Here is a 10,830-nt window from a genome sequence, read left to right as displayed (position 1 = left end):
GACGCCATCATCTGAGCAGAGGGTCTTGAGATAGGAAGCAAAGTGGTCAGTGCCAGGGAGCGCTGACACTGGAGTTGGTTACCATGGTACCCAAGCACTCAGGAAGCCCTGCAGCTGGACTCAGGCCACTTCAGCAGAGCTCCGCCTCCCTCTCTGAAGGAGGATGTGAAACCTAGTCAGCTGATTTGTGTAAACCCGTCAGCTGGTTCAAAGAATAGAAACCAAACCCTACCCACACCAGGAAGGCAGTATTCTGATCCAGGACATGAAGAGCAGAGAGCAAAGACTATGCAGCAGCATCTGGAAGGAAACCCAGGCAGATCAACCTTCACTTACCAGCTGTTCTGATCTCCTCAAACACCAGAACTGGCACTCTGCATCCCATCTGGTTCCCAAACATCCCAGCTTAGAGGATTCCCTAGGAGAGCTACCCCAGTGACCTTGCTTCCAGAGAAGACCTGACCTCTCAGGAGGTCCACTCACATCATCACTCAGGAGCAGGTATGTGAAGGATTTCTAAGTGCAGCTTGACTAAAAATCCTACTTACTTATGACATGGAAGGTGAACTCCTGGCACCAGGGCAGAGGAGCTTGTATTCTGCTTTATTTCGCTCAGTAGGACCCTTCTCTGTCTTCTGCACCACAGAAGACCCCAACCCACCATCAAGACAGCAACAAACTTTTCTATCACCTGTGCATTCCTGGGTCTGTTGCTCTTCTGAGGAGAACTTAAGCTTGGAGAAGGAGGGCAGGCTGTGTGGCTAGATCCTCAGAGTCAATGCTGTAACCTGTTTGGGGTGGGTGTTTGTAGTTGTAGCTGGTGTTTTTATTTGTTGTTTTCTTTGAGACTGGATCACTCTGTGTGCCTCTGGCTGGTCTAGAACATGAAAATCAGCCTGGCCTCCAACTCAAAGAAATCCTTCGACCTCTGACTCCTAGTGCTGAGATTAAAGGTGTGTACCACCACACCCAGCTCTGCTGTAACTGTTTATTTTTTTTACACCATGGGAATCCAGTTCTAGGATCAGAACACCCACTGGTATCACCTAGTGAACAGTGAATCTGTGAGAAGACATGAGCTTTACCTGGACTACCTGTGGAAAAGGAAGGTCTTTGGGTTGGGTTTGGAAGAGAAAGCTTCTAAGTGGTGTTTTTCTCTGTCTCAGATCAACTATTTTATCTGCACTGAGGAAACTATCTCTATGGCAGGGTATAAACTCCTTCAATGATGACATTACTGAGGTTGTGGTTTTCCAAACACTTCAGAGAGTATGCCATGCTCAGTACTGACTTGAGGATCATGCAGAGGTATTTACTATTTTTCTGTAAAATATCATATAATCTTGTTGTTTGATTGCCCACCTCCCTTAAACCTCTTCAGCCTTTCATGATCCCTTTTTGAAACTGTGATCTAACACAGGTACAGACACACATGCTTTTAAGATTAGGTTCAGCCTGTGAAAGACAATGTGGGATATTAGTCTTGCTGTGATCTGGATTCTTTTCTCTGATCAATGATTCCAATTATACTCACTTTTCTGAAAATGTCATGCTTTCATTTTTCTTCCCAGCTACATGGAATCCCATTGTGTCTCTGTCATGTTTCCTTTGTCCATTCTTCTGTATACAGATATCTACACTGACATCATTTCATGCATGTGCTTTCATCTCTGTGGTCTGTTGACGAAGAGTCCTTCAGGTTGAATCAATGGGATTCCTGGGCCAGCGATGAACTTTCTTAAGAAAGTTCGTACTTATTTCTGGAGGAGCTGCACCAGCTTCTGACAGTGAACGGTTCCTCTCTCTATGTTCTCATCAGCATTTGCTGTTTTTGTTAGTGTGTTTCATGATGGTAGCTATTCTGACTTTGTTCAGATGGAATTTCAAAGCAGCTTTAATTTGTTCTTCTCTGATAGCTCAGGCTATTGAAAACATTTTCAAGTATTTATTGGTCATTTTATTTAGTCTCTTGATGACTGTCTCTACAGCTCATTAGGGCACTAATTGACTGAATTATTTGACTGTTTACCCTTCCGGGTAACATTTCTTTTGTACATTGTCAAAACATCCAGCCTTCCTCCAGTCCTTACATCCTTTCTGTTGTCTCTTCTGCATTACACTGAGCATTGGAGGGGGTGACACAGACTTCCCACATCCGGCTGAGCATTCAGCATTGCTTATTCTCAACTTCATTGTGAGTTACTCTATAGTTACTCCTATAGGGCAGCTTCCATGGCCAGCATAGACAACAGTACTAATTCACGGATACAAACACAAATATTTAGATGGAAAATTGATGGGCATATTATGCAGAATTTCACAAAACCACATTGGCAGCTCCCCCACAGCAGAGCCTATGACCACCACAACCACATGGTTTTGATTGCCAAAACAGAGGGTTTTCAGCACCAAAGAGTAAAAGGAGTTTCTTAGATATCACAGTCATAGGAAACCCAGGATAGATACAACAAGGGTCTCCAAAATCCTTAAGACCACTTCTTCTGAACATGGGTTGTGCTCTCCAGTTGAATTTGAATAATTACCATTCATGTCAATTATTAAAGTAAAACTGAAAGCCTGAAACTCAACTTACTTGTCATAATATGACCTTATTTGAAGAGACTGACAAAGCTTTGTACTTGGGTAATTTCTTTTGCAGACAAAGGTCTTGCTATCATAGCCCAGGCTGACCTCAAACATGAGCTCCATAGCCTGACCTCCTTAGTGCAGGTGTTATAAGTTTGAATTTGACCTTGAAGAACTCAAAGTGCTCTAAAGAGGAAAATGGTCAAGGGTAAAGGACTCTGAGTTGAGCCAAAATCTACATCCATGCCAGAAGTAAATGCAGTTGAGTCCTGAGCATTTGATTAAAGGGGGGAAAGCCTATTTGCAATGTGGGGCCATTATAGGGGCTCTGCTTTCCCGCTGGCTAGCTCTGTCTGAACTAATTCTTTGAACTTCCTGTTTCTTTCCTCCCTTTAGTATTATCAACTACTCCCAGTCATGGGTCAGACCTCCTCTTCTACATCACCCCAGAAGGAGGACCCTGTTTTGACCTCCAGCCTTGACTCCAATCTTCAAAATTTCAAGATGGAAACCAAAGTCCTGTCTCAGGAATTAATCACCTTGATTGGATCATACCTAGAGGATGGAAACCTTCAGGGAACAGTTTCTGCCATCAGAGATGCTCTGAGTGACATTGAGAAAGCCCCACTGAACATTGCAGTGATGGGGGAGACTGGGGCTGGAAAATCCAGTCTCATCAATGCTCTGCAGGGAGTGGGGCCTGATGAAGAGGGTGCGGCTGCTTCCACTGGAGTCATATGTACAACCACGGAGAGGACATCATACCCATACTCCAAGTGTCCCAGTGTAACACTATGGGACCTGCCTGGCATCGGGTCCACTGCCTTCCAACCACATGATTATCTGAAGAAAATCAAGTTTGAGGAGTATGACTTCTTCATTATTGTCTCTTCTGGACGCTTTAAACATAATGATGCAGAACTAGCCAAAGCCATTGTGCAAGCGAATAGGACTTTCTATTTTGTACGAACCCACACAGATCATGATCTAGTGGTTCAAAAACGGTGTCGTCCTCAGAGATTTAATAGAGAGAACGTCTTAAAGGAGATTCGAAATTCCATTTCCAGTATACTTAAGGAAGTTACCCAGCAGGAGCCTCCAGTCTTCTTAGTCTCTAACTTTGATGTGTCTGACTTTGACTTCCCAAAGCTGGAGACCACCCTTCTGAGGGAGCTCCCAGCCCAGAAACGCCACCTCTTCAAGCTCACTTTGCCAACTGTGACTCATTCCACCATAGACCAGAAGAGGGATGCACTAAAACAGAAGGTCTGGAAGGAATCTGTAATGCCAAGAGCATGGGCCACCATACCATTTATGGGCTTGACCAAAAATGACATAGAGAAGTTGGAAGAGACTTTGAACCTCTGCAGATCTTCCTTTGGCCTGGATGAGGCATCCCTGGAGAACATTGCTGAGGATTTGCACTTGCCACTGGAAGAACTCAAGGCGAACATTAAATCTCCACAATTGTTCTCAGAAGAGCAGGGTAAATCCTTAACAGATAAACTATTAGAGTACATTAGCTGTCCTTACTTTTCAAAGGTTTTCCACTTGCAAAATTACTTCATTGACACTGTGGCAAATGATGTTAAAAGTCTCCTTAGCAAAGAAGAGTTTTTTATGGAGAAGGTAAGTTCAATTCAATTCTAACACCTCTCACACTGGGAGGAGTCAATGGGGAAAAATAGGGTTTTCACAGTTGTTCCAGGAAGTACCTTGCTATCTCACTTTGTTGAAATGTTTCACAGTGACTCTAAGGAATTTTGTCAAATTCATTTTCTGCACCTGTTGAGATCTTATGGTCTCTCTGATTGAGACTGTTACATGATGCACTCTTAAGGCTCTTCATTATAAATTGCCTCATTGCTGTATTTTTATTTGCTTTGTTTTTAAGAAGCATTTCCATTAGAAGAAATCCTCCTTGTCTGACTGCTTTTGTTTCCTATGCTTTGGGAATTCTATGTGGAAAAATCTGATCAAGTTTTTCATACTCATTTCCCTTTAGGAGCTCCAAATTCTTCATCTTATATTAAGCTCCTTGGCCCATTTAAAGCTGGATTTTGTATAGGATGAATGATAAGGGTCAAGTTTTAGTTTTGCCTGGAGTCCAGTTTGCCCAGTTCCATTTCTCAACAATGTGTCCTTTGTGCAGTATTAGTTTTTGAAGACTTACTGAGATGTTGATTGACTGTCGATGCACTCAGTTGGCTGTACATGTTTGGAGACATTTCGGGGTCTTCTCTTCTGGTCAGTTGGTTGGTCTAGGGGCCTGTTTTCATGCCACTGCCATAATGTTTGCTGTGGCTCTGTACTATGCCTTGAAATCAGGTATTATGATGCCTCCTAGCCCTGTTCTTTTTGATTCATATTGTTTGGGCTATTTGCAATCTTTTGTGTGTCCATGTGAATTTTATAATTCCACAGTCTAGTTCTATTTTAAATGACACTGATGTTATAATGAGATTGTGTTGGCTCTGTAGATCACTATGTGAAGTACAGACACTTTGACAACATTAATGTTGATAAGCTATAGACATGGGAATCTTAGCATCTTTTGGAGCTTTCTTTGAGATTTCTTTCATCAGTGTTTTGAGAGCATCGTTCAATGCTTTCCATTTCCTTGGTAAATTACTGAAATTTGGTTGCTTCTTTCCTTTACCTCACTTTCCTTCCTTCTATCTTTTCTTCCTTCTTTTTTTCTTCCTTCCTTCTCTCCTTTTCTCCTTGGCTTCCTATCTGCTGTGTGTGTGTGTAATTGTGGCTATTAAAAATGGACTTTCAAGGTTTCTTTCACAATGTCACTTCTGACTTTCTAAGGCAACTTACATTTTCATTCTAATTTCATTCATCAGTATTCTCTTGGATCTCGTTGAGTTTTCATTCTTATTATTTTCCGGTTCATCTACAACATGGTGGGTTATAGTGCAGCATGTCTACACAAATGTGTCATTATTCATTCCCATTCACCCTTCTATGTTTTAGTCATTCCTTTCCCTACTGCCTTCCACTGTGCCCTTGTGCTTCTCTGGGTCGCTCCCTTTACCCCAGAGTCCCTTCCTCACTTTCTTCTCATATATAATCTCCTGCTCATGCTATGTATTTCCCCCTTAACATTTCTTCCTCCCCTCTCATGTGATTGAGATAGTTGTCATTATTTTTGAAATATTGAACAGGAATTTCGTCCATTTCAATTTCTTCAGAAACTTTTATTAGAGAGCTAAGATCTTTTGTGTGTAACATTGCCTTGGTCATGTTTAATAACTCTTGTCTTCAGTATAGCAATTTGTGCCTCACATGGAAATCTCTCTACTTATATACTGAGTCCTTACTAAGCAACTTCTCCAGAAAAATATGTCTTAGAAGATTAGTCTGTTACACAATATTGGGTTTATTTCTACCCGACCATCACAGTTTAGATGCCATATCTTTATTCTGGTGGCAATTAGTGAGTTTTAGCTCATTCCATTCCATGGAAGAATTGGAGAGAACCATTGTCTCAGATGGTCATGCAAGACTGGGTACTCTCATGCATTGCAAGCAACTATGACATGAATAGTAGAGTGTAAGTAATACATTATACATAAATTTATATTCATTTCTATAGCCACGATGACCAGGAGTTCCTAAATATTACTTCTACATGTGAACCAATTAAGGCCATAGTCCCAACACTAGAGTGGCAGAGAAAAGTAGATCCACAGGACTCATACTATGTGCATGTGCACCTGCACACATGCATGCAGCTTCAAACACAATGTCTCAAAGTATTCATATGAGAGTTTTGATATTTTAATATATTATTCCTAATGATTATAGGATCTATATTGACACCATCCTCCATATCCCTTACTGTTATTGGTGATCTGGCTTTCAACAAGGTGTTTGGCAGAATCACAACTAGAATTCTGTATAACTGAAGCTTCTGGATTGAAATCTTCATACACTAGAATATTAGAGCAACAAGCCAGTCTCTCCTGACTGACTACATTTACCTTGTGTTTCAACTGCAATTCAAAGCCCTGTATGTGTTTCTAACATCAAAAGAAAAGAATACGACTGTGGATCTACATGTTCTTCCAAAGTTCTGGTATTTTTGCAATTGGTGTTGATAAACTTAGATCTACACTCAAAGCTATCATGAAGTCTGGGTTTGTACAATACATGAAATAGAAACAGTTTTAATGTCCTTGTAAGATTATACTAAAGTAGGAGTATGTGACAGGAACTGCATGTGACCTATAAAGTCCAAAATATGAAATCTGTGGACCTTTGAGGAAAACATGTGTGGCTTCCTAATGGAAACCTGTCTGATCTTCACCCTGTCTCTCCTGTCTTAAGACTCTGTCTCTCTTCCTGTGTTTCCTCTCTGTTCCTGCCCTCTTCCTTTCTCTCCAGGCCTGCTTTCTTTCTAATAAAGCTCTGTCTAACTCTGGGGGGTGGGGGAAGAATTGACTCTCTCTCAGAGAAGGGGTTTGGGAACACATTTCTTCAGGGTTCTTAACTTTAAAAAAATAAGGACACTTTGTTTAGTGTCTTCCTTAATGTCACTTTCTTTCATCTTCCTTCCTTTTTCCTTCCTTCCGTTTTCCTTCCTTCCTTTTTCCTTCCTTCCTTTTTCCTTCCTTCCTTCCTTTTTCCTTCCTTCCTTTTTCCTTCCTTCCTTTTTCCTTCCTTCCTTTTTCCTTCCTTCCTTTTTCCTTCCTTTTCCTTCCTTCCTTCCTTTTTCCTTCCTTCCTTTTTCCTTCCTTCCTTTCTTCTTTCTTTTGTTTTTTTTCTCTCTCTCTTTCTGTATCCAGTTGGGTTTTTCATTTTTGTTGGTTATTTGGTTGAGGTCTACAGAACACAAGAAAGCAGAGACATATGGAGAATTTGCTTACCACTGAGTCTGCTTACTACTGAGACCATCCCCTAGGTTCCCTGTTAAAAAATGATGGATGACATAGATGCATATCTCCTTTCAAATGACTTTTTTATTTATCTATTTTTGAAGTTTTCAAAGATGTACATACTGCATGTTAAGAATACACCCATTAGTCCCTTTGTCCCTAGGAAACAGTTTCACTTCCAATTTCATATCATACATATGTAGAAAACTAACATATCTATGTAAAATCTAAGCCCCATGATTAGAAATCATATTTGTCTTTCAGAGACTGGCCTAACTGACTTAATAGGATTATCTCCAGTTCCATCCACTTTCCAACAAATGACATAATTTGTCTTCTTTAAGTAAAGCACAGTCTATTACACACAGAGAGTGATGTGTCCAGCCCTCTGTGGGACATGGAATGAATCTTCTCCACTCCCCACCTCGTGGTCCTTCTCCCTTTATTCACAGACTTCACGAGAGAACTAGAATGGCTGTGCTAAGAGACCAGAGGTCACGAGGGCTGAGAAGCAATGTTTGCAAGCATTCACGTGAGGGAGAGCTTTCCATGGGAGATGCTGTTTAAGAGTTTTGATATGCTGATCTGTGCCCTTAGGGTTTCTACAATGTATGGGTATTAAATTTAAAAAGAGTAAACAGAATTTGAAGATGATTTTAAATAAGAAATCAACACCAGAGGAGGAGACTGTGTGGAGTAAATGGACCTCGAATTGGACAGCAAAGGAAGAGGGAAGCCGTGGGAGAAGTAGAGCCTGAGAAAGAGGGCACTGGACATGCAGGCCAGAAATCTAGCCAGCAGCCAGGAACAGAGAGGAAGGTGCTTCTGCCTATAAAGGGACAGAGGACAAAATCCTGCTTTACTGTAGCACAAATCCTAGGCCCTGCTTTGCTATACTAATAATCACGATGTCTTCTTTCTCCTTTATTCAGCCTCTTCTATGGCAAACAGCTACAGGCACACTTTCCAGACCCTCTGCTCCAATGGCTCAGCTTTTGGCATCCAGCTTTGAAAACTTCTTTAAGAATTTCAGGAAGGAAAACAAAATCCTCTCTGAGGAAACCATCACCTTGATTGAATCCCACCTGGAGAATAAGAACCTTCCAGGAGCAGCTTCTGTGATCAGCGATGCTCTGAGAAACATCGACAGAGCCCCACTGAACATTGCGGTGACTGGAGAAACAGGGGTGGGCAAATCCAGCTTTATCAATGCCCTGAGGGGAGTGAGGGATGAAGAAGAAGGTGCAGCCCCCACTGGGGTGGTAGAGACAACCATGAAGAGAACTCCATACCCACACCCAAAGCTTCCCACAGTGACAATATGGGACCTGCCTGGCATTGGGTCCACTACCTTCCCACCACAAAACTACCTAACTGAAATGAAGTTTGGTGAGTATGACTTCTTTGTTATCATCTCGGCTACACGTTTCAAAGACAGTGATGCACATCTGGCCAAAGCCATCGCCAAGATGAATACCAAGTTCTACTTTGTCCGTACCAAGATAGATGATGATATACGTAATGAACAGAGGAGAAAACCTAAGACTTTCAATAAGGATGGCGTCTTAAAGGAAATCAGAGAAAACTGTTCAAAGCATCTTCAGAAGGCTCTCTCCAGTGAGCCTCCAGTCTTCTTGGTCTCTAACTTTGATAAGTCAGCCTTTGACTTCCCAGAGCTGGAGACCACCTTACTGAGAGAGCTCCCAGCCCACAAGCGCCACATCTTCATGCTGTCCCTGCACAGTGTTACTGAGACTGCCATTGACCGGAAGAGGGATTTCCTGAAACAGAAGATCTGGCTGGAGGCCTTGAAGGCTGGAGCATGGGCCACCATTTCATTTGGGGGCTTGATCAGAGATAAAACACAGAAGGTAGAGGAGACCTTGGATCTCTACAGGTCTTACTTTGGGCTGGATGATGCCTCACTGGAGAAGATTGCCAAGGATTTTAATGTGTCTGTGAATGAAATCAAGGCACACCTCAAGTCTCTCCATTTGCTAACAAGGACCAAAGACATGTCCTTAGAAGAAAAATTACTGAAATACATTGAATATATTTCCTCTGTTACTGGGGGGCCACTTGCCGCAGGCCTTTACTTTAGAAAGACTTACTATTTGAAAAGTCTCTTCATTGATACCGTGTCAAGTGATGCCAAGACTCTTCTCAATAAGGAGGAGTTTTTATCACAGAAGCTGGGGTCCTGCGTGTCTGATGACCCAGAATACTGGGAAGCAGCTATGAAGCTTTGAGGAACTTACCTTCTGGCTGGCCTTGGGCCCTGACTTGGAGCCTACTATGAAGTAGCAATCATTTGCAGTGAAATGCCAGAGGATTCACCATCCCTTTCCTCTTTCAGAGACAGACTGTCACTGTAGCAAGTGGAAGAAGAGTCGTCAACAGTGTAAAAACTCATGGAAAGGCTGTCTCCCATTACAATATCACATATGAGAATACATGGTTGTAAACAGATGACTTAAAATACCTTTGTCCAATTAAACTTGGATCTTTTGTCTCATGGATATTCTCCAGGCATTGCCATACTCTCCTAAGATGAAGAAATCAGTTTCCTGCCTTGGTGAATATCTTTTGGTGTTTATCAAGTACAGGAGGCTGGTTCCCAGCACACATCTCCACATGAAGGGGTATCTCCTGGACCCAAGAGACACATGGTAGACTGTGACCAACATCCATGCTCCCTCCAGGATGGACACAAAAGCTACATGTAGATGGGATTGTGACCATTGTCCATGATCCCTCCAGGAAGAGCTGAGTAACACAGGGATAGGTGAACACACCTTCAAGTCCTCTCAGTCTTTGAAAACAAGGATATTTTATTTCACATCCTTCATCAGTCAACCTGAATGAGTTCAAACTTCAGGCTGTAGGCAGCACAAGCACTATTTACATTTTCTTTCTGGGCTGGAGGGATGGCTCAGAAGTTAAGAGCACTGACTGCTCTTCCAGAGGTACTGAGTTCAATTCCCAACAACCACATGGTGGCTCACAGCCATCTGTAATGAGATCTGATTCCCTCTTCTGGAGAACAGGCAAACTTGCAGAAAGAACACTGTTTATGTAATAAATAAAATAAATCTTTAAATAAAATGTCTTTCTTTGTGGTAAGCTCACTCCAAAACACTACCTTACTGTTTCATGTCCAGTGGGGGTGTTGGTACTTGCCTCACTTGAGAGAGGTCAGCATGTGGAGTTCTAGACAGTTTATTTGTCCACAGCATCCTATTGAGAAACGGTGTCTCTTTGGCACATCTAATATCACACTTTGCTAAAATTCTAGTGTTGCTTTCTGTGTGAAGAGCTGCCCTTCTAGAAGGTGGGTAAAGAGCCATGCATGGATTCC

At 42.1% G+C, this 10,830-nt stretch overlaps 1 protein-coding gene across 2 annotated transcripts; it reads left to right on the top strand.

Annotated features, from left to right (window-relative positions):
- The first annotated feature begins 249 nt into the window (after nt 1–249).
- On the top strand, nt 250–10,415 carry LOC118589277. 2 transcript variants are annotated; one of them, XM_036196431.1, is made up of 4 exons: nt 250–501; nt 1,167–1,308; nt 2,983–4,215; nt 8,405–10,415. In XM_036196431.1, the coding sequence occupies exons 3-4, from the start codon at nt 3,004–3,006 to the stop codon at nt 9,719–9,721; spliced, it is 2,529 nt and encodes an 842-aa protein (XP_036052324.1). In that variant the 5' UTR covers nt 250–501; nt 1,167–1,308; nt 2,983–3,003; the 3' UTR covers nt 9,722–10,415. The 2 variants fall into 2 exon arrangements, with proteins under 2 accessions (XP_036052324.1, XP_036052322.1); XM_036196429.1 differs by lacking the exon at nt 1,167–1,308.
- Nucleotides 10,416–10,830: the final 415 nt, after the last annotated feature.

The sequence above is a fragment of the Onychomys torridus genome, chromosome 8 (assembly GCF_903995425.1).
Source record: "Onychomys torridus chromosome 8, mOncTor1.1, whole genome shotgun sequence".
NCBI classification, from domain to species: domain Eukaryota; kingdom Metazoa; phylum Chordata; class Mammalia; order Rodentia; family Cricetidae; genus Onychomys; species Onychomys torridus.
Note: the sequence above shows the minus strand (reverse complement) of the source record. Positions and strands in the feature narration are given on the sequence as shown.

Bases quoted from the DNA above. Each gene is read 5' to 3' on its own strand.
- LOC118589277 (XM_036196429.1), top strand. From the start codon at position 3,004: ATGGGTCAGACCTCCTCTTCTACATCACCCCAGAAGGAGGACCCTGTT. The intron at 4,216-8,404 runs GTAAGTTCAATT...TCCTTTATTCAG, and splicing joins AAGAGTTTTTTATGGAGAAG to CCTCTTCTATGGCAAACAGC.